At 39.3% G+C, this 23,832-nt stretch overlaps 2 protein-coding genes across 3 annotated transcripts in view; both read left to right on the top strand.

The window, feature by feature from the left end:
* The first annotated feature begins 157 nt into the window (after nucleotides 1-157).
* maco1b (macoilin 1b) lies at nucleotides 158-11,665 on the top strand. The gene is made up of 11 exons (XM_028000741.1): nucleotides 158-237; nucleotides 1,201-1,342; nucleotides 2,498-2,624; nucleotides 3,453-3,576; nucleotides 4,418-4,596; nucleotides 5,900-6,443; nucleotides 7,449-7,607; nucleotides 7,765-7,947; nucleotides 8,024-8,144; nucleotides 9,474-9,648; nucleotides 9,764-11,665. Exons 1-11 carry the CDS (start codon nucleotides 158-160, stop codon nucleotides 9,964-9,966), a joined length of 2,037 nt encoding a protein of 678 aa, XP_027856542.1. The 3' UTR covers nucleotides 9,967-11,665.
* A 2,282-nt stretch (nucleotides 11,666-13,947) lies between these two features.
* ldlrap1b (low density lipoprotein receptor adaptor protein 1b) overlaps nucleotides 13,948-23,832 on the top strand; it is a 33,251-nt gene continuing 23,366 nt past the window's right edge. The window contains exon 1 of one of the 2 annotated variants that reach the window (XM_028000615.1): nucleotides 13,948-14,320. In XM_028000615.1, coding sequence (XP_027856416.1) covers nucleotides 14,236-14,320 — 85 coding nt within the window. In that variant the 5' untranslated portion in view covers nucleotides 13,948-14,235. The remainder of the gene's footprint in view (nucleotides 14,321-23,832) is intronic. The other variant, XM_028000614.1, reaches the window with a different exon arrangement.

Genomic DNA, 23,832 nt, shown 5'->3' with positions numbered 1-23,832 from the left:
CCTTTATTTATTTCTTTGTGTTCAGCGGGGGGGGGGAATAATAATAACAACAGCAACACACACCACAGGCATTTTATCTATTATCATTGTCAGTATACGCAAGAAAACTGGATAAGATTACAGCTGTTACTCGAAGGCCGAAGCCAAGGGGAGGAGGATGAAGCGGCGCAATGCGGACTGCAGCAAACTAAGACGGCCGTTAAAACGGAACCGAATCGCCGAGGGGATATACGGCAGGTAACTTATACGGAACAAGTCTCCACCACGACTCTGGCGTGGTTTGGTCCCCGTAGAGTGAGCTACTTCGGCGGGACAGGATGTTACTGAAGCTAGCTATAGTTTTTTCGCTGCACACCAGCAGGTAACATTAGCAGTTGAGCTAACTGAGCTGCTAGGCCCCAGTACAGCCTGTTTTGAGCCATGTCATTATGTTTATTTTATTGTAGCTATGTAGATTATCGTAACCAAACAGCCCAGGTTAACGTTTTGAATGTTAAAGTTTCATCCCTTGGTGCCTGTCAAATGTAGCTGCTTCCTGTTTAGCAACCTCAGAGGAGGGCTTTGTAGGTCTCTTGGTCTGTCCAAACTGAACCTGACAGGTTCCACCTTTGTGTGACTTCCTATATTTATACCTGATCAGTCAACAGCCGCTAGTTGAGCATCGAGATATGGAGCAGCCTTTAAATTATTGAGATGGTGCCCACATCATGAAACAGTAAAAGGCTTACAAATCAGCTTTAATCATAGAAATAAATATGGTTTTTAAAATGAAAAAGGCGAAAAAAATACAGCATTAATGAGTTAGGACAACCCTCAAGAAGTAACCCTGTCATACCCTGATAATCGTTAACATGTCTTGGCCAAACTCTTAGAAGGTTTCATTAGTATGTCTATTTTATATATTATTTAACATAAGATGCTTGAACTAAGTGCATCTCTTAAATTATTCTGCCAGGCTTCATCCTATACACACGAGTCAGTATGAATGTATTCATTCAAAGTAGTTATGTAAAGACAATAGGATTTGAAAGCGCATTAAAAGAACTTAACATGATGCCAAGTTTATGTATGCAAGTAAAAAAAACATAAGGGAACTACAGTGTTTTAAGTGCCAAAGTCTAGGATTGCTATTAGCATTGTTCAAAATCATGTTGTGTGTTTTCAAGCTAAAATATGACTCTCCTTTTTTTTTTTTTTTAGTACCTTCCTGTACCTGAAGTTCCTGGTTGTGTGGGCTCTGGTGCTGCTGGCAGACTTTGTGCTTGAGTTCAGGTTTGAGTACCTCTGGCCATTTTGGCTCTTCATGCGGAGTGTGTACGACTCCTTCAGATACCAGGGACTGGTGAGTTGCTCTGGATTAGGATTTGCAAATTTGTCTCTTTTTTTTTACATAAAACTGAATGAAAAGCATGAACTCAACCTTGGTATGGTCCCAGAAAACCAATTTTACAAAAGACTTTGAGAAACGATAAATAACTCTCACAACTAAGACACTAATGTGCAGATTAGTGTGTCAGCCTGGTGGATTAAAAACTGGATGCAGAAATATAAAGTCAAGTCAGCCCAGTGATATACACACATTCAAAGTATGCATTTGGGGAAACCCAGCTAGTTTTATCAGGTCATTGAATTTAAAGTAATTTTTCTTGTTGTCTTTCTGCATGAACATCTTCTTGAGTTCCCTTTCTGGCGCTTAGGGGAATTTTAGATAGAGAATTAGTTGTACCAAAAGTTTATCTGAAAGAGTTTCACTTTCACCCATGCACCCAGTCACTTCTCAACAAACTTTTGTTATTGTTATAGCGTTACTTGTAGAGACATGGCCAAAAGTACGCCTGGCGTAAATTTTAGCTTTTATTTACTACAAAAATAAAATAAAGAAAAGCTGTTTGCCAAATGTGGTGTGCCAAATTTCTTGTCGTATGCTGTGGGTGTGTGTGGGGGAAAAAGAACCACCACAATAAATTCCATAATCATTACTTTTAGCATTTTTTGATTGTGTTGCTGTAATTTCAATTAAATTCACTTAATCTCAAAAACATGCTTTTGTTTTTATAAATCTCATTCGCTGCCTTTTCCTATCTGATGACGAAGTTTAGCTCTGACCAGGGCTGCACTTCTGTAGTCATGTTTATATATTCATAATGTGAATATATATACACAGAGTAGAGTTATAGTAGCTCTACTCTGCCTTTGATGCATTAAGCTCCTGTACAGCATGTTCTTGTTAAAATGTTTTGTGTAGGTGTTTATTTGTGTTGCTGTTTCTCAATATGATGCTAGACATAGAACCAAAGATATTATACTGTATTAACATAAGCTTCAATGGTTAACTAAATGACCTCTTTCAGAGTTATAAAAATCAGTGAAATAATCTTTTCCACTTTTTTAGCCTTTTGTAAAACAATTTAATTATTCTCCTTTAGATCTGTAAGCATGATTACAAATATTAAAAGGCTTTTGTCTGTTTTCTTATCACCCCTGCTTTCTGTCTCAGGCGTTTTCAGTATTCTTTGTTTGTGTGGCGTTTACCTCGGACATCATTTGCCTCCTCTTCATCCCGGTGCAATGGCTATTCTTTGCTGCCAGTACCTATGTGTGGGTGCAGTATGTGTGGCATACAGGTAAGTGTTCTCCATGTTTTGATTTTCTTAACATTTCCTAGTTTCAATGTTGGATCGGACCCAGGTGAAAATTCAAGAAATTCAGATTTTTTTCTGCCAGGTTTCTTCTGTCAATCAGATCTTTTGGCAGAGACTTTCATTTCTTTTTAGCTGTAAAAATAAGGAAGACAATATCAGTTCATTTATGAGATGTACTAAACATCCTTTTTCTTGTTTCCCATCAAAGTCTCATTTGAATACTTTCCAAAAAGAGAAGTGGGTATTGTTTAAATCCACTGCTCATTATTGTGTTTGCTTGCTTGCAAACAAGATTTATTTCAGAAAAATTTGAATGGTGGGTATAAGCGAGCTACGCTCTGCAGATTACCTGTCAGACTGATTTAGTGGCGTCTGCCTGAGTTGACCAAAGGCCAGGTGTCAGATTGAAATCCAAGAGCCAGTTGGTGGGAGGGACGCAGTGGTTCCCAGTTGCTTTCTGAACTCGCCAGTGACATTCAGACTCTCAGCATGTCATAGGAGTATAAATATCTTGTTGCACCAAACAGCTTGGTGTTGAATGTTTGGAGTGCAGTGCTGTTAAGAAACAATGGGTTGAGTCTACTTCAGGGCACACTAAATCCTTACTAATAATAGTGCAGTGATGGAAATCAGAAGACAAATTATAGATCCGTATTACAAAAATGTTTACATATGTTTTTTTTATGTGAAAATCCTACCTGGCTGTATTTAACAGGTTTATATTTTTATTTAAACAATTTTACCCACTTTTAATCCCTCAAGTTTAAAATGAGATTCTGACACTTGTTGTGCTTTGTTTCCTTGATGCAGAGAGGGGTGTGTGTCTCCCGACCGTGTCTCTATGGATACTATTTGTGTACATAGAGGCGGCCATCAGATTCAAAGACCTGAAAAATTTCCATGTGGACTTATGCCGTCCTTTTGCTGCACACTGGTGAGCGTCACTTCTGTTTTTATCAACGGGAAGTGTACCTTATGAATTAAAAACCATGTTCTAATGCTGTCATACTGCTGGTGCTTTTATTTTTGTAAATACTAATTATGCAAATTTTAATGGGCCATTTTGTTATACCTTTTTTGGCCACAAATATGTAGTGTAATACATATTTGTCAGCTGTTTTGGAAAAAAAAAGTTTGGCTTGGTTTTTGGAAACCAATGATTTCCTTATTTGTTTTCTTACTGTGGATTAACTTTTATACTATTGGTTTGTTGTAGAGATGGACTGATCCAATATTAATATCTTTATCAGTCCCAATATTGAAAACAATTCTAGATCGGGTACTGATAAAATGTGGTTGACCCATAAGGGTAGATCTATAAAGTCTAATTCTATGGTTTGTGCTTTATTTATTTTACATTATATTTACAATTTCTAATTATATTTTCTGAACCGTTTGCTGCAGTCTATTTTTTTTTTTACATATTTGACCAAGGTAGTCAGCCTATTGTTTGTGTTTTGAGATATTGTTTTATAACCCAACTCTGCTTTATACTTCTTCAGAACTTTCTTCCTGACTTCTTTACTGTGTTCCTTGGTCTGCATAATTCTGTTTGCTGAAGTTCTCTAACAAACCCCTGAAGATTTTTTTTTATGAAAACAAAGGGTTATTTCCTTTTCATTTCACAATTGCGTACTATTTTGTGTTGATTAATTACGCTTTGTGGTTGCTTTATGACAGCATCTTAAAAAGTTCAAGTGATATGAATACTATTGTGCGTTTAGAGTCATTATTGCTCTGAATTAAACAAGACTTCTCTGCATCCATCTCTATAGCATTGGCTATCCCGTAGTCACGCTGGGCTTCGGCTTCAAGAGCTACGTCAGTTATAAAATGCGTCTCCGGAAGCAGAAGGAGGTGCAGAAGGAGAATGAGTTTTATATGCAACTTCTACAGCAGGCTCTGCCTCTGGAGCAACAGATGCTTCAAAGGCAAGAGAGGGAAGCAGAAGAAAGTAAGAGTCTGACCTAAAGTTCTTTGTGTTGATGGGAGATTCCCAGATTCAGAAGTGTTACTGATGCATAAAAACAGATTTTCTTGGAATGTTGATGCAGCATCATTCTGGAGTCTGCATTACGATATGAAATTTAATAGTTACCTGTTAGCTTAACAGTTTGAACATGTTCAGAAGGAAGTAGCAATAAAATGTGCCATAAAAAAGTATTTGTCCCTTTTGCGGATTTGTTTTCAGATTTTGCTTTTGCAACTAAATGTTTGAAATCACCAAGCAAATTTTGAATATCATTTCAATAGGGTATGCCTGACAACATGAAGTATGTTGAGCAACACTTCAGTCAGGAACAGATGAGAACTTCATTTTACAAAAATGTTTTGATTAAATCAGCAAACACAAGCCTCCCTCAGAACTTCTTCCTGCCTTCGGCTGATAATAAAGCTCATTAAGCTGATGTAGAGTGTTACACATAATCTGTGTATCAGACAGTCGCCTTTCTATAGGGCTAATCCTGCAGTGCTCTGTGATGCCTTGTTTTGAAGGGTCACCATTCCCTCAGGGTTAAGTCCAGTGAGCTTTTTAACCTGTTCAGTTTTTGTTATGGCAAGGAGTGGTGTGTGTCAGTAGTCATTGATCCCACAGACACTGTGCAATCGCCATAGCGCCACAGCGCTAGTTTACCTTTGCATGAATCAGTGCATTTACTTTGCTTAACAATTCAGGGCCAACATGGTTTTAGCAAATATTGTGCAGCTCCTTTGTAGATACACAGAGCAAATATTTTCACAAAGGAGCAGGCTGGTTTGGATAGCTTTTACTCCCTTTATGAATTTAAATTCCTTCATTGTAAACTGCATGTTGCACTTAATCAGATAATCCTTGACATCAAAGTTTGTTTAATGTTCTGAAACATGTCAATATAATAAGGTGGTGAAAACAGAAGTTTTCTGAGGCTTTTTTCCCCATAGCAATGTGCATGTTAATACCTGAAGCATGGGCCTTCCTTTTCTATTCAGAATCTGTGGTTGCAAGTGCACCTGCTGCACAGTTTAAGCAAATACTGTGCACATACTGAACATGAGTACTCATTTAATTAAATAAGATGGATAAATAAAAGTGATATGATTGTTTTCATACAAAACTGGAAATTTGTGCAACATTTTTCACTGATCAGGGTTATTTAAGATGCAAGACACCTGCATCTTTTTTAAAGAAAAAAAAACATGGATGATAAATGACAGTGCAAATATGAATAATATTGTCAAATATTTATCTTCTCATCTTTTCCTGTTTTGTGAAACAGCAACTAAAGGAATATCTGAAGTGGACACACCTCAAGTGTCACAGAATGGCACCCCAGCCAATAAAAAGACATCTGTGCCATTACCGGAACTGGAGTATAAAGAAAAAGGGAAAGAAGGAAGGAGCAGCGGGGATACGAAAAAGCAACACAACAGCATCCTGCCGTCATCGGTGGACTCTAAATTGCAGGAGGTGGAGTACATGGAGAAACATATAAACAACAAGAGACTGACCACAGAGCTGGGCAGCACAGAGAACCTGTTGCTTAAAGAGGACAACAATTCCTCCTGTTCATCTTCATCGTCAAACTCCTCCAAAAATTACAAAAATACTAACACCAACCCCGTAATGCTCAATTCCCTGCCGTGTGGCCACAGCGCCACCAATGGCAGCGTACCCACCTCGGCACAGCCGTCGTCTGCAGGGAAGAACGAGAAGAAGCACAAGTTAACGGTGGGGAAAGGGACGTCGGGTGGTTCCCACAGGGACCCCACCGACAACTGCATCCCCAACAACGAGCTGAAGAAGCCAGAAGCACTTGTTAGGTATGAAGCGCTTCCACCCACTAACAGTTTATAGCTCTATGCTATTAAACAAAGTGTATATTTGTAATGTTTGCCATCTTTAGTACAATGTTGGTTTTGAGCTTCAGACAAATGGATGTTCAGTCTGGCCTTTCCTTTAGTGTGGTCCACTTTTAAATAAATCCCACTTTTTGTTTGTTAGAGTTTAATATTGTTGGAGCAGAGAACTGAATGCAAGTTTTAACTGTTTAGTTACATTTCTTGGAAAAAGAAAAGTATTGGATATTCCATAGATTGGAATGAGCCAGCTTCTCCTTTACTTCCTCTAATTGAAGACCAGAAACTTTATTTTTTCCCCAATTCATATTTCACCAAGACTAAAAAAAAACATCTACACCACCTTCACTCAAAACACATCAACCTACACCGTGAACCTTGATTCTCTGGCGCAACATAGGCATTGATGGCAATAATCTTGCAATTCTTTTATTTTCTGAAGTAACCTGCTGCTTGGTGTATCTTTCTTTCTTTAATGCCATTTAGGATGGGATGGTTGTAGATACCTAGGCTGCACCTGGGTAACAGCTGACAGCAGATAAAATGAAACAAATACTGGAAAAATGTTTCGTTTTTAAGACTGTCCTGTTTACTGCCCCATTTCTAAAATCTTCCATATTTTCAATGTCTGTAGTTTTGCGGATTCCACCTTTAAAGTGAGATGTAAAAATATCTGCAGGATATTTACAGTTAACTTTTTCACTAAACCTTAGACAGATCTGCAAAAAAAAAAAAAAAAACAATCAAACACAATCACCACTCTGGGAAATTCAGCCCATAATTTTGAAATGCTAACAAATGTGTGACATGAGAATTTTCATACTTTAAACTTAATGCTGTAGGCTTGGTACTTTTGTTTCTCTTATCTCCTGTTCCAGAACATCAACTCCTCTAGAGGAACGATGTTTACCAAAAAAAAGTTTCCTACAAATAAGCATATCCTCTGTTTTCACCCCCCACCTGGCACAGACTGGAGCAAGACATTAAAAAGCTGAAGGCGGACCTGCAGGCCAGCCGGCAGGTTGAGCAGGACCTCCGCAGCCAGATTGGCTCGCTGGGCAGCGCTGAGCGCTCCATACGCACCGAGCTGGGCCAGTTGCGCCAGGAAAACGAGCTGCTGCAGAACAAGTAAGTTGCACAACTCTTTGCGAAATCTGTAAACAGTTAGGGTAGTGAGGCCTAAAAAAGTTAGGAAATATTGTTCTGAAATTGCGGGAATGTTTTGTGGACAATGGGTATTTTATGTCAAGTTGCCAGATGGGTTCTGTGTTTTTCAATGTACTAGGCTTCACAATGCTGTGCAGGCGAAACAAAAGGACAAACAGACAGTCGGCCAATTAGAGAAGAGGCTCAAAGCAGAACAGGAGGCCCGAGCTGCGGCAGAGAAGCAGCTCACAGAAGAAAAGAAGAGAAAGAAATTAGAGGAGGCCACAGCGGCCAGAGCAGTGGCGCTAGCAGCAGCATCTAGGTATGTTGCAATCTCACTTTCTCCTCCAGTGTTTATCCCTGAGATTCACTGAATTATTTTCTGCTTCTTTTTCCAGAGGGGAGTGCACAGACACGCTGCGGCGGCGAATCTCTGAATTAGAAGCAGAGGGTAAAAAATTAACAATGGACATCAAGCTGAAAGAGGAGCAGATACGGGATCTTGAATTAAAAGTTCAGGTAGGCATTACTCAGTGCCAAGAGGTAGCAGGAAATTCAGTTTACATGTTTACAGTCTCGAGTATAATCAGCTCTGGCAGTTCTGAGTTGTTGCATTATCCTGTTTGATTATGGGAAGCCAGAATTCATCTGTTTAAAAGTGCTGGTTTTTAGTTCTTCTTTCTGCATTTTCATCAGCTTACAGTATCAGTAGAAACAAAGTTGAGTCCAAAAAACAAAATAGAAAATGTTGAAATTACCATTATTTTACAGATTTAGAAAACAATGCAAGAGCCTTTAATCATCCATCTCTCTCTTTTATTTGTATTATTCTATGCACATAAGCAGTCTAGATTAGCCAAACCCTTGTGAGAAATTACTTAAACTCACTTCAGATGTAATTTGTCATCTTTAAAGCAAGATTTTATGGCCAGCTTTTCTATTTGTTTTAAATTGTTGTCAAATCAAGATAAAAATCTACATTCACCCATGTACCAACTACAGTGCTGTATCGCCAAAATCCAGTACACTCTATACCATCACAATCATTCCAGTCAACATCACAGTGAAGAAGTAAGAAAAATCTTGTTGAGCACAGAGAGAAGGTGTTTGGATTAGCTTCAGCTAGTATGATGTCAGATTGTACGCTTAGTCACTGGTCTGGAAAACCACCTAACTGGTTCAGGCAGAAAGAAATGTTGAATCATTTGGTGAAAAAGCACAAAAACCGAACAGGCATATAAACAGACATCTATCAGGTTAAGTTCTGAAGACTTTCACTGTCATAGTTACCGTTTGTTTTAACCTTGCATTCGCTCCAATCCCTATTGTGCCTTTAGAGTCAGTAGTGTGAAACTGGGCTCAAACATGTGCAGTTAGTGTTTCTCAATCCGGTTCTCACGCCACTTCCCTTCCCTGCATGTTTGAGGTGTTTCCCTTCTGCCACACACCTGGATTGTATCTGTGGGTGATTAACAGCCTTCTGCAGTGCTTGATGGTCATGCAATCATTTGAATCAGCTGTTCTGGAATAGAGACACATCTAAAACATACAGAGCAGGGGGGCCTGAGGACTGGAATTGAGAAGCACTGAGTTAAACAATTTGCAGTTTGAATGCTTCAGAATCTCAGAAATATGTCAAAAACTGCAAACTGTTCATTTCTGCTGAATTCTGTTGTGACGTATTCTTTTTAAAAACTGCTTATTTTCTGCAGTCCTGCTCTTGTTTCTATTATCAGTTTACCTCTGTTTGTGAAAACAAATACTTCACTGGATAAATTAATATTTTTTTCCACAAAATATCTTGGGGTGATTGTCTGACCTTGTGTGCATAACTTGTTTATATTCCAGGAACTTCATAAATATAAGGAAAACGAAAAAGACACAGAGGTGCTGATGTCAGCACTGTCAGCCATGCAGGACAAAACTCAGCACCTTGAAAACAGCCTGAGCGCAGAGACCAGGATCAAACTGGACCTCTTCTCTGCACTTGGAGATGCCAAGAGACAGCTGGAAATTGCACAAGGTGCACAAAATATTTCCCAATATGTTGCCTTTAATAAAACTTTGATATACTGTTTTTTTTTAACTGAAGTAAATGAATTGTGTTTTTTTTGTTGTTGTTGTTGTTGTTTTTTTAGGTCAGATCCTTCAGAAGGATCAAGAGATCAAAGACCTGAAGCAGAAGATAGCAGAAGTCATGGCCGTCATGCCCAGCATCTCTTACACGGCCGACACCAGCAGCATGACTCCCGTGACCCCCCACTACTCCTCAAAGTTCATGGACACCAGTCCCTCCAGCCTGGACCCCAACGCTTCTGTTTACCAGCCCCTCAAAAAGTGAACGCCTTTTCTCTTCTGTTCCGTTCTGCCCCTCCCTTTCCTCCATCCGCCCTCTCTACACTTTTACTGCTCCTGCAGACCCCGTCATGTCGCGGCTGAGAACTCAAGTTTTCTTCTGTTTTCTCTTTTTGCCAGGTCAGAAGGATGTTGTATTGTGTGACTGTGTTTGTTGTAGTTAAAACAAAAGACAAAAAAAATTAATAAAAATACCCAAAACCACCTAAAAACTGACATCCCCTGGAAAATTAGGAAGCCCCGGTTGTTTTTATTTAAATGTCTAGTGAAACCTCACAGATTCAGGTGTGTATCTTCATCTCAAGGGTTCAGCTCCTCCGTCACTGCTGCCTTCTACCAGCTTTCGGAGAGAGGCAGATGAGTTTCTTTTGCTTCATTCTTCTATGACTCATAGCTCCATGTATTTGGCACTTGGTTTTTGCACCAGTGGTACAACCAGAGGAATGTATTTCCCTACGGAGCAACGTATTCTCTAATTGCAAAACCAGAAACAGTTGTTTTCTTTCACCGTACTTATTTTCTTTAAAAGCTAATGGCTAAAAGACATGCAAGCAAAGTTTGAAATAAATTGCAGATTAAGTTGCATCGGAACCGGACCTTTATGAGATACTTACAGTATGACTAAGAATGCAATGGTTTCTCAGTACTTACTCGAAAACGTTGCGTGTATAAAATGATGCAAGTAGTTTTTATTAGGAAAGAAAAGCAACAAATCTGCCATCCAAGTTTTCTCCCTCGAAAATATTTCCATAGGGGTGAATTTGAAAACCTCAGTATTCATTCAGAGTGCTGGTTGGTCCACGCTTACTTGTATGATGACTTCACAGTGTTCTGCGTGAAGTCATCGAGGGGAGGACAAAGCACGGCCCAAAACGCTCTTAAAATAGTTGTGACATATTTAACAAGCTGGAAATGTTCCTCTTAGCATATAGTCAGCGGGAGGAAATTCCATTAACCAGTTTTGAAAGGACTGTTGTTCTTTAACCAGATTCATCAGTAATTAAAAAAAATGAAAAGGAAAGCACCACAGCTCATTTGTGCTGCCTGAAACCCCAAATCGTTCAGTCCATTTTAACATCCACAATGACGGACAGGACAGTGTTTGAATGAAATATTATTCCACTTTAGACTTCCTGTTTTCTTAAATGTGCTCCAAAACTGCATTGCAAATACATTTGCGCTCACATATTTCTCAATATCCAGTTAAATACCCCTCACTGAAATCTTCACCAGGCAGAGGATTTGGTCACCTGTTCTGCTGTGAACTCTGTAGTCAAATTGAAATGCTGTTTCTTTTTAGCGAATCTTGGGTAACCACCTCGCTCCCATTTCTGGCATTCTTCGAGAAATATGCTCGAGTCTGACGTGGTTTCACCGTCGCCTGAAACGATGATTATCACACAGACACACAAAGTTCTGTTCACCTACTGTATACGGAGAAGCATTTGCTACCTTGTTATCCCACTCAGACTGCAGTTGTCGCCTTCTTGGAAAAATGTTGTGAAAATTACAGTTTAGTCAGTTGTTCCGTCAACTGATGGGTGAACGTAAACAGAAGTCTTGTTTTATTTGTTTTTTGTTTTCTATGCCCACAGTCACAGTTAAGTTCTCTCCTAGGTCTGACCTTGGCTGCGCTCTCGCTCTGTGAGGTTTACAGGAAATAAAAAAATTTTCTTGCAAACTTATGTACCTGTTGGTTTTGTTTAACTCATTTTGCTGAACATTTTGTAAGGCATTATGGAGCGAATAAATGGTAAGATTACAACTAATTTGTTCTATATTTATAGATGTGTATATATATATATTTTTCTCTGCAGATTTCTTCTCTTTGCTTTTATGTGTAACAAATCTAAAATGTTTTTGAAATAATATTTGATTCTACAGTGCAATATCTTATTTTCACCACTAGGAGGCAGTGCAAATCAAAACAGATTAACTGTCCACACAGGATCTTGTTAACTCTGACTAGACCCATTATTCTCTTTTTAAGACCATAAAATCCCATTTAGCGGTGACAAAAGGAAAAAAAAAAAAATTAATAAAATCTTCCTGAGTGCTACTGAGCACAATTATTTAGTGCTTTGTGACTACAGCAGTGGTGCAGATGAGGGGCCTTTATGGAGAACGTGAATATGTTTTTCTTTTAACCTCCTAGTCCTGCATTTTTTATGTTTCATATTTAGATTTTGACCTTTTGAGTGTTTGATTTTATACCAAGATATGTTGTGAAAAGACAAGACATTTATTACTGGGAGATTTTGATCTCAGTGATAATTCCTCCAGCACATATTTGCTTCCCTTTCAGGAGGATAAGGAGCCTCTTCCTAACAAGAACAATGCATGAAAGAAGCCCTCTGCTCAGCATTCTGCTGTTTTCCAGCCATGCTGAAGCACACCTGATAAACCGGCGCAGCGAGAAAACTGAGGGAGAAATTCCTCATTCCTTCCCTCTTAATCATGCTTTAACAAATGTGAAGCATTTGACTAGCTATGTGCTGGTGATTTGTGATGCTTTGTTACAAATCTATTAAATTTTAAAACGAATGGATCTAAATGTTAGTTTAGGAATGATCAGAAAATCAAGAAAGCCGAGTAAATCTGCATTAATACTAACATGTTTCCAGCTGCAACTCACATAGGTGTGTAAAGGGAAGAATTGGAGATGTTGCAAGTTGGTAAACCTGTTCACGTACACCTCTATAATTTTTTACCCCAGGCTGTTGCTCTAAAATCCAAGGCATAATTTTCCACACTTCACTCGTCTCTGAGGCTGCAGCCGGCTGAAAAGCAACAGCAGCACTTTACAAAAACTCTATATGACCAAGCAGAATAACAAGCTCTTTAAATTGCCTTGGATACTCACGGGATCTGATTATATTAGACGGGAAAGCAAGAAAAGTCACTTCTTGCCTAGATCCAATCTGTTGTTATCCATAATGTTGCATAATGTGTCCCCAGGAATGTCTTAACCCCCTGAACTTATGTCTCTGGGCTTGTCATCTGATGTGAAGTCTGGTTTAGCTGGATTTTTTTTACAAGCTTTTCTCCTGAGTGGTTTTTGTTTAAAGGTTAATGATGTAAGCTCAGAGTAATGCAGTATGGTACTGTAGATTGGTATCAACTAAAATATTTTTGGTTAGAAGCCCAAGATGGCATGAGTAACCATTTTATCAGAGGAAAATCCAACAGAGTGGAAACATTTCTTAACACATGTAAGGTATAACTATAAATGTGCCTCTTTAGCTTATTTTGGTTTGAAGTCAAGGAGAAGTTATACTTGGTGGTTATACTTTCACGGCATTTGGAAGTTGAGTAATACTTAGTCATTTCTGTAAACATTTACTGTTAGCCATACTCAAGGAAGTGTGAAATGACTTTTGTTCAAAGATATGGTTGCCAGATTGTCCTTCCTGTACTGTAAAGGCTGTTTTAAGAGGATATTTATACATCAGAAGCATCATCAGATGCACCTGATAAGAAAAATGGCATCATATTAATCTATCTTTTCCCTACAACATCATTTCATGAAAGCACAAAAACTATAATACTCCAATACATTGCAGATGAAATCTTCAAAGCTCCATACAGTTGTATCAACATGTTCTGGAGTTGCACACAGAATCTGACAGAAAATTTGTGGCAGACGGATGGCGAGAAAGCTTTCTACCTTATAGACCAGTAGTTCATTGCAATATCACCAAACATCCAAAAGTCTTGCCTACCATATTATAGCACATAAATGTAGTGATCCCACCCAGCTCTTCTTCCCTGCGGCTCACCGCACCTACCAGCTTCACCTTAGACTTCAAATCCACCTTGCGGAGGTGAGGCAACTACATTTATGACGTATCCGATGACGTCTCCGGGACCCGAGGAAACCAACCTGTTCGGCTCACTTGTCTCAGGTAGACACTGGGTGGGAGCAGAACCGAACCGACGCCTTTCGCAGCGAGTCACAACTACAGTCGCGCCGCGATTACCGCCTCTGCCGCTACAACCGCTTGCGTAACGCCACAAAGCAGGCGTAGCTCACGCACGTTATCCGGCTAATTTGCATACATAACACCGCCCAGGGGACGAGCATAATAATCCACCGTCGAGTGAAGCCGAGCTGAGCGAAGTGGAGAAGAAAACAGCCGAATATTGATATTTTAAAAAGTTTTTCACGCGTGAGTGGGTTTTAAAATCAAGGGAGGAGAGCCGACAAGACGGAGACGCGCTCGGTGGGCTCTTCGCCCCACTTGTGTTTTGAGATATGGACGCTTTGAAATCCGCTGGAAGGGCAATTATACGGAGCCCGAGCATTGCTAAACAGTCGTGGGGAGCAGGCAAACATAAAAGTAAGTGTTGCTCAACGTGTTACAATCATTTGTGCGTTAGCTGGCGCCGTAACCATGCTAGGGTGTGTTTTCTCTCACAACTTCAGTTGTCGGCTTTAAAATGTTTCACAGCGCCGAGGGGAGGCGTGTGAGTTTACAAGCCCAGCAGCGCAGAGATACACTTCAGGAAACATGAACTTGACACTTAATCGCAACGCTGGCTCGTTTTGCAAGCTTCTCCCTGAACTCCACAAGTCGCCTGTGACCCCAGATGGGGCTGAGGGAAGCAGCACCAAAGTTGTAGGAAATCCTATAGTTTCCCCGTCACGTCAGGTTCCACAGCCGGCCGTGGTTGGTGGCGTTTAACAGAGGCTCAGCGGGGAGCTCCAGCCTCCCGTGATTCAGACTTGTGAGCCACACCGAGAGAGAAATGTGCTTCGCCTTCGTGGCAGCCCTGTTGCTATGGAGATACTCGATGTGAAACAAAAAAAAAAAAACACGAGTCTGCCAGAAGGACTGGTGGTAAATTCTTCAAATGTAGAAAATTTCTGACCCGTTTATGACCGACTGAACCATCAGGGTTTTCTCCTGTGGGATATTTGACTTTAACCTTTCTACATACTGGCGTGGGGTTTCACACTCACCCTGGTCTCATTTGTTTATCTCCACAAAGGGGGGGATGCCCACGGCCAGTGTTTCACTGTCCCTCTCATCTTTTAATTCCTAGACAAAAGAGCAATTTGCTGCTTGGTGTGTTGCAGAGCGCAGCTGATGCTTTGTTTTGGTCCAGGAGAGAGAGGCATGCAGTGCCGGGATCTCATCCTGATCTGGAAGTGTGTGCCATGACTCTCCATCCTGTCAGCAGCTAAAGGTGTTGACATTTAAGCGGACTGTGTCAATCATTCATATTGCACATTAATCTGATGTTCATGGTCCTGTCCTTTAATCAATGAGCTCTCGATCTTCCTCTTTTTTTTCTCTCTTTTTGATTGTTGCAATGTAATTGCAGGCTCCACAGTGTTGTAAATAAACGACTGCCAGTCTCAGCTTGTTGTCAGATTCCTGAAGTGGATCCTGACTTCTGCATGCAACCCAGTTTTAGATTTGGGACTTATTTCCATGCTGTCTGCTTTAGATTGCATTATTTTAAAGATGCAGCAATTCTAAATCAGAAGCAAGGAAAGCTTAATTCTGATGCCTCAGTCAAGCTTTTTCTTTCTTCCCAAAACACACACACATATCAAGATGGAAATAAGCACTTTATTAATATTGACCAAGTTCTTCTTATTAGATTGGTAGCAATATGTTAAAAAACTGACCATGTTTTAATACAGATATGCCATGCTTACTAAATTTTCCTGATTGTTAGAAAGGTCACTGCAATTTTTCCTCACCATTTAAAATAAGAGTGGTGGTTTGTTTTTCTTTCTTTTGGCTCTTACTTTGGATCTGTCTCCTATTTAAGACTATTTACTGAACTGACCGAATAATTATCCTTTTTTTATATGTTTTGAAAATGGCTGAGTGTCATTATAGTGGTTTAACTTTCCAGTGGTGGTAGGCAGAAATCTCCGCTTACATGGAAGAGAAACAATATTTTCACTCTTTCCAAGTCACACAGTGGTATTTTTGGTGATGTCAATGTTGAAGCAGCAGCTTATCAGTGCACATTTTAGGTCTAACCTTGTTAACAAACCTTGCTGTTTCCAGAGATCAAAGTTGCAACTAACTTAGATTTTTCTCAGTATTCAGACGGCATCACCAGTTTATTACGTTGGGTTTGTGTTAAATAATACCTTGATGATAATTTCCTTCCTGCTATTTATACTGACGGTTGTCCTCTGAAAAGATTCTCCCACCTGAGGAGAAGCTCTAAACCTCCTCCATTTCTCCCATGAGCCTTTTGGTTACTTCTTTCTGTGATCTTTAATATATCAGGAGCGTGAATAAAAAGGAAAAATGCATCTTTCTTTGTGTTTCATGTTTGTTATGTATTTTCCATTAGAACCTGTTTGGCCCAGCAGTGTGGGCAGTCAGTTTTGTGTCCCTTGTACAAAGTCACCCAGTGTGGGTGATGGGCGGTGGGCGGTTATCTGACATGTTGTAATGGAGATTGCTTCCTGCAGGATTCCTTTATGGTGTAGTAAAATCCCTACTGATTTACAGCACTGTTGGTTACTGTGTGTCAGTGTGCTGCTGCCTGTGTGTGTGTGGAGTCAGCGATGGTGTCATGTGGAGATGGGGCGGCACAATCCTGCTTTGTCACTGTTTTTCCTGAAGGGCAGTTTTAATCCAGTGAGGGGGAAAATGGATGTTTAGCTTTTTCTGGTTCTAGCTGACACAGCTGCCAAAACATAACACTCCACAATGTCATAATAGTTATTTTAGTGCATTTATAATAAGAGCCAGGGTACTCAGTTGTAATTATATGAGGCAAGCAGCTAATCTCTGTGTCGTGTTGAATTTGGCTTGTGGAGTCTGGAAGGTTCGTTTCTTTTAAACGTGATCCAAAAGGAAGAAACCCTTAAAAAATAAAGTAATATCCAAAGTAATAGTAAGAGCGTCTTTGATGTGCTCTGCGTTTACACATTCTTTCCTCCAGTAAACTTGGCAGAGAGCAGACTGGTCCACCAGATCTCTTTCATGGTGAGAAATAATTGATGTAATCTTCTTTAGCCATATGTTGAGGCATATGCTCACCGAGTTTATCGGCTTCAGTGTCAGGAGATCCTGGTCAGTAGAAGGAATTAAAACAAAGGAGAACAAAACAAAACAGTCTTAAATTCATCCACCTAAAATTAGGCCTTAAAAAAATTTAAACTCATTAAAAAATGTAAGTTGGCCTTATGTCAATCACAGGTCGTAAATTTTGTCATGGCGGGACTATTTAATGTCGTATGTAGCCTTTTTTTCTTGTGGGACTTTTCTGTCAGACAAATGTTTGAGTCATACCTAGCTAATGTACTACTATATTAGCTAACTGGTTACGTAGCTAGCTTTTTTTGCATCAATCTTAGGTAAAGTGTAAATTTTATCGTCTTTTGGTTGGACTACATTCATCTTCGCCATTGGCTCTACTGCCAACCCGTGCAAGGCTGCATTCATTCTGGGCTAAAAAGCTTAACCATTGACACTATAAAAATGCAATTTTCTTTTGTACATTTCTGCTGTGTTAGTGGTCTTAAATTTCTCTGTTATTGGTCTTAAATTTCTCTGTTATTGGTCTTAAATTTCTCTGTTAATGGTCTTAAGAAGTTTTACATTTGTGTTGGTGAAACTTGCAGAAACCCTGACTGCTATTACTAATAATATTGTGAATGCATCCTGGAAGTGGTCATAGTGTTGGTGACTTATTGTAATGCAGATTTATACATCCTTCCTTTAGATGTGTTCAAAGCAAAAAGGTTCAACTGCATATTTCCTGCAGAGTCAGTCATCGTTGGTGTGCGTTGATTGGCTGTGATGGATCTTCTGGGTGTTTTTGTTCAACAAACTGGTTCTATCCTGAGGTTGTTTCTATTAAAGTAGCGCCCTTTCCTCTGCCCAAACCTTGATCAGAATAATTTAGGTGAAACCCTCTCTATAGTAGTCTAGAAGTTGGAGGAAATACCACTGACTTGTATATTGAACTAATCTTGTATACGAGGTTCATGAGAATCAGAATTTTTTTTTCTGTAAGATTTCTCTTCCTTTCCTTAATCTGTATGTTTTTTGGCTGGCAGAAGTTGTGTAAAGATGCACACAAGCATGAATGAGCAGATTAGTAGACGGACATAGATGTAGATCTGGGCTCCTTCCTGTCAACTGGTTAACCCAAGGAAATATTCCCTGTTTGACTAGCTTCACCTACAAACAGATAGGTGAAGAAGTTCCCAGATAATTCTGCAATAAATTAACTATGTGTATGGGTGCTTTCCCACATATTTTATGCACTGACCTGAAATATTTGTTTGCTAGGAAGCTCATTCTTAATCTCATCAAACCAAAGCACATTGTTGATGCTGTTGTGTTCGTGGCGAACTACAGCATCACTTTGCTTTCTTAGTTTATTTTTAAAGTTTTTCACTTTTTCTTCAGACAGATGCAGTATATTTTCAAACCCTGGAAGACTCATTGCGACATGTAACACCAAACCTTAAATCTCTGCAGTGGGTCCCAGTTTGGAAAAGTGTAGACCGTAAAATCTGGTTGACGGTCTATAAAACACTGAGTGGTTTCTGGTCTGAAAGTGTGAGAATTGCTGGTAGGTATGTACCAATAGAGCCCTCAGGTCAACAGAGACCTCTTTACTTTGTGTTCCCAGGGCCAGAATCACACAAGAAGAGGCGGCATTTAGCTTCTGTGTGTCTCTTGTGTCGCCCTGTGATGGAAAACTTGGCATACGAGAACTGGAGATTTCATTCTGGAAAATTATGGTGACATAAATATGAAATCTTATGACCTTTGATACCAGAAACAATTTGCTTATGAGTCCCAGAGCATCATCACTAGTTTCATATCTACTTCATCTGTTGCTTCATCTGTCTCTATGTCAGAATATTTAAGGTGACTTTCCATCAGCTGTTCTTGGAATCTTAGCTTAAAATATAACAATGACGTGTAATGCCAGTTGGCTAACAGAGTGATCTGATGCCAATCGACTGATGATTCCAACTCTGCCTGCAGCCTATTGATTATTAACGGCCCTGAGGTGGCTGTCCTATTCTGGTCAATGTTGAATGACACTAATTATCACTTCATTTTCCACCAGTTGTTCCTGCCTCTCATAGATCGGATTGAAGAAAAAAAAATCCCGGGCCGGTTAATGTTTGTTTTAAAAATAAGCTCAGTTTCCTGCCCTTGTTTAGAGAATGCATTTTGATTTTGTGCTTCATCAGAGTTGTCACAGCCCAGCCCCTCCTGTTTGGCAAGCCTGCCAATGGAGCGTGTTGAGGATCAGTTTCATAACCCAGATTCTTGTTGGGAGTACATTCTGAACTCAGCTGGTCATGAGCCCTAATCCCCCGACTGCCATGACCAGTCATCTTCCTCTCTCCCTCCACTCACTTTCCTTCTTTGAGTGGATTTAGCCGATACTGAAAGACACATGTCTCGGTGACTTATCCTCTGCTAAATCCCTTCCCTCACCCCTCTGAAATTAATTTGAAGGGTCTTCAAATTAAATCTCAACGGCTGCAATGCATCCTCCTTATCTTTGGGTCAATACAACGTTGATATTTGGGACAGGATGCGTCTTCTGTTATAATGATGGAAGCTGATGCATATTAAAGCCATGCGTAGGGAACTTTACCCCTGACCCTCCAATAACATGCAAAACACTTCCCACAGAAATTAAAATTATGGATTTGTGTTGGCATCAGGCTGAGGAACCAAACTCTTTCTTTAGACAAGAACTTTTTCTCTTCATACACAAAGGATCTAACTTTCTTTCAAAGCTTTGATTCTTTTTGGTGCTGTTGGGATATGGATATCTCTCCTGTTATGCTAAAGGCAAGTATTGGTGCATTCCTTCAGGCATCTTCTCTCCTCTGAATCAGCAGTTTCTAAATTAGTCCAAAGTGTGCTGAAAGGAATCTAATTCTTTAACAGGCTTTCCCCTTATTGGTTTAAGTTCATATCACCTCCAGCATTGCAATTGAGGGCCCAAATAGGCCAAGATAAGAAAGAAATGAAGTTTAACAAGAAATAACTGGAATATATTCATTATTCAGACACTTCTTGTCTCGTTGCATGGACACGGCTTGGTAGAGTTGACGTTTGGGGTCATCATCTGCACTGTTTTCAGAACTTACCAGAAAAATGCATAGTTTGTCTTTAATTTTTTTTATCCATCGCTGTTGTAAGGAATGAAACAATCCGAACGTATGACGCATCCACACCATGCTTGACAAGTGTTATTAAAGCCGAAAGTGTTAATCAGATTAATCCTGGTGAGGCAGAAAGTGCAGAGCTTTTCACATGTTGATATCGGAAGTATGTTAAATGCATCCTTTGCAACAAGTAATCAAACATTCACTAAAGGAATGATGTCACTACATTTCAGGCCATGAAATGTTTATTTTATTATGTAAAAAAATATTTCTTTATTTATTTGCAGCTTTCAATGTACGTCTAATATTGTTTGAAAAAAATGGGCATAAGTGGTCCAATGAAAAATATGCAGACTGCAGAATTTTGTGTAATCTGATTAATCATCATAATAGTCAGTACACTAATTGATTATTAAGATAATTGTTAAACACTGCCCTAATTGTAAGAGATTTTTGACATTAGCTTTGACGGGTCCTAGTTTGTCCTGAATATCCTCCTGCTGTTCAGTTTGGGTCTCTTTCCAGACCTCAGTGGTGACACATCTGAATACTTTAGCGGTTTCAAACTAACTGGGATACATTAAGTTTTCAATGTAAATATAAAAAATCCACCAAAAAGGCCTAAACCAGCTGTGTCTACATTCAGTTATGATCTGTGATGATAAAGGCGGATGTGTGTTTTTCTTCTGAGCTATAAACTAATAAAGTCTGGGCTCATAAACGAGCCACACCTATTGAAGGGTTTGCTTTTCCTAAATATGCATCAACAGTTGAACCGTTTCCTCTGAACCTTGGTGCTAAAAGTGATTCTTGGACAGTTTAATCCTGTTGGCTCTTCTCGCATTCGAAAATATATAAATTAAAAATGGCTGAAAATAGGTTTTCTTTGGCTCAATTGGACTCAGAGCAGGAGCCAGTTTTTCCTCTTGCGAAGGAACAACCAACAGTTCTTTAACCAAAGACTGGGACCATTTCCTCTTTTCAACAGCTCTTTGATTCATTCTGCGTTCATGCTCTTGCTTTCTTCCTTTCTGGTAAAAGTAAAAATGTCAACAGTGAAATAAATGTCATAAATATTAAAAATAAGTAAAGATAAGGAAAAGTATTGTGAGATGGAGCAACTTAATGTTCTGCTGGTTCTTTTACGTGATTTATTTAACGGCAAAAATACAGACAACTACCTAATAATGGCTTTTAGGGTTGCTTTAAATGGCAGGCTGCCTCAGACTGACATTAACAAACTCCCTTCTTGAAGAGCCGTGAGTTGTGATACCTTTGCCCCCAGTTAAACACCAAACCTCTGAGGAGGCCATGTAAAAAGCAGCCAGAAAACACACGCTTTTCCCAGTTTCCCAGGGTGACGCACGTCTCCAAACCAAGAAAAAAAATCATGACTCTGTTTTGTTCCAGACTGGTGTACGTTCTTTGGTCCCGGACAAGGATTTCTTCTTTTTTTTTTTTTTAACAAGTCCAGACATTTCATTCTCCACTGTGTTCAGGAGAAAGTATACAAGTTAGCTATAGTTAGTCCAGCAAAACCAGAACAACAGTGGGTCATTGACTGTTTGAAATTGAGTGGGTTCAGATGAGTCCAGTGAAATTTGCTCACATCACACAGTAAGTTGGGCGGAGCGCTCTCAGAGCCTGAAGACTCTCTTCAGATCACTTTGTTATGCTGAGGGTCTTCTTTACTTACAGCAGGCTGCCTGTTCTTTAAATGCATTAGCGATGAAAATTCCCGCTGTTCTCACTCTGCAAATGCATTTTCAAACAGCATGTATTTCTTGATGCACTTTATGTTCAGAGTTGATGCATAAATGGAAATAGCCTCCATTTTCTGATGATTTTAAAATTACTACTTCTTTCAGGGAACACATTTTCCCTTTAATTGACAATGTTTTAAAAATAATTTCTAAATTAAAACAAAGTTTACACAAATGAAGCTGCATTTGGGGAAACATAAAGGAGGATAAAATATTTAATGTGCCATAGTGATTTAAAGTTTTAAAATGTAAGTGAATGTGTTTTTATATCTGACTTTGTAAAACCTGCTGATGTCGTTCTAGCCTTCTTGCCAAAGAGCCTTCATTAGGAGTGGAGGCGATGTCACACTGTGTGAGGGATAAGTCTCTCTTAAATAAGCTTTCATTAATATTTTCAAAACAAATGGCAGTCTTTGTGTATTTCTGGGATATGACACGCCATCAGAGTTCATTTTAAATGTCTTTCTGGGCCCGAAAGAGTTAAACTGTAATTTTCTTCCTTCGGTGACAGCATCCATGTTCAAAGGTGTTAGAAACAAGTGTGACTTTCCTGTTTAGAAAACATGGGATATTTGATGTTCCCTACTGGCTCATCAAGTTAACAATCATCCAATTCTGTTCACCAGCTGATTAGTCAACGCGTGCAGACCTTACTGGACCTGTAGTTCTGCTACTTTGACTGCTCTTTTCCATCTCCAGCCAGTACAGCTCCAAATGATGAAAGTTACGACTAACTGTGTTTGATGGCTGCAGTTTTTCTCAGAACAAGGATGTAAAGGTATTTTCCTAGTTCCTGTGGGAACATTTACGCATACCTAATTATTGTGAAGTGGGGCTGGGTTTGAGTCAGTCAAACTAAAAGTCCTTTATTTTGGCGTTTCTGGGGTTTTGTTTAGTGTGGAGATGAATGTCACAAACGGTTAAGACGAGGGACGTATTTTATCTTTCTTTTGGTTTGTTCTCAGTTACACAATCATGTTGCTTTAGAGAGAGGCACATCCATTGTCTAGTATCCAAACACTCGAGTGGAAAAGATTGCTGTGATGAAACCATGGATCTGTCATAGTGACACTGATTTATGACTTTAGTTTTAAATGCCTTTATCACTGCTCACTTGCTCTCCTCCAGTCTAGCACTAACAGCATGATGGAGAGTTTACGGCACAGCAGAAAGCTCCTGCTGCTCCTACAGTAATTTAACTGTTGCTTCTCCCCAACTCTCTTATTAGTTTTGCTGAGAGTCTGTGTATTGGGTGCTTTCCGATTTTTTGATTGTTTTTTCTTTTTTTTTTTTTAACTGGTTTGCATCTTTTCTACTCTGTTCTTTATAAATCATTCACAATTATTCTTTTCCCCCACTTTCTGTTCTTACTAAACATATTCTTGCCTCATTACTGTCACTGTCTGTTGACAAGAAAAGCCGATTGTGATCCTCTTTGAACCTTTCTTTACCAAACTTTTCTAATTTGATAAGAAGATTTTCCGTTTTTGGTTTTGACAAAAACATCCACCAAAACTACTACGTGTCGCAGTCCTTTTTTCTCCCTAATTCTACACATCCTCTACTCTGAGATCCTTTTGATTATAAATCCGAAGACCTCTGCACTGTCTCGCCTCCCTGAATCTCTTGTAGCATCAAAAGGAAGCTCATTCTCTCTGTAGTTTTCTTGTCGTTAAAATTTAATGGAAAGTGTAGACTCCAATGATTGAATATTAAAGGGAAAAGAAACAATCACCTCAGAGCAGAACATTTTAATCTAACAGATGAAACAGGTGGTTGCAGATTGGCTGGTGACACTGAGATCTGTGTCAACAGTCTGGTCTCCATAGATTAACTCCATTATATTATGTTATCTATTTTGATGCTCTATAAATATCACCGCAATTTAGTGTAGCAGTCCAATTCTAGAAGTGAAACTCGTATGTTATAAAGTTTAATTAATTTTATTTAATTAATTTAC

This window comes from Xiphophorus couchianus, chromosome 19 (assembly GCF_001444195.1).
Source record: "Xiphophorus couchianus chromosome 19, X_couchianus-1.0, whole genome shotgun sequence".
NCBI lineage: Eukaryota > Metazoa > Chordata > Actinopteri > Cyprinodontiformes > Poeciliidae > Xiphophorus > Xiphophorus couchianus.
Note: the sequence above shows the minus strand (reverse complement) of the source record. Positions and strands in the feature narration are given on the sequence as shown.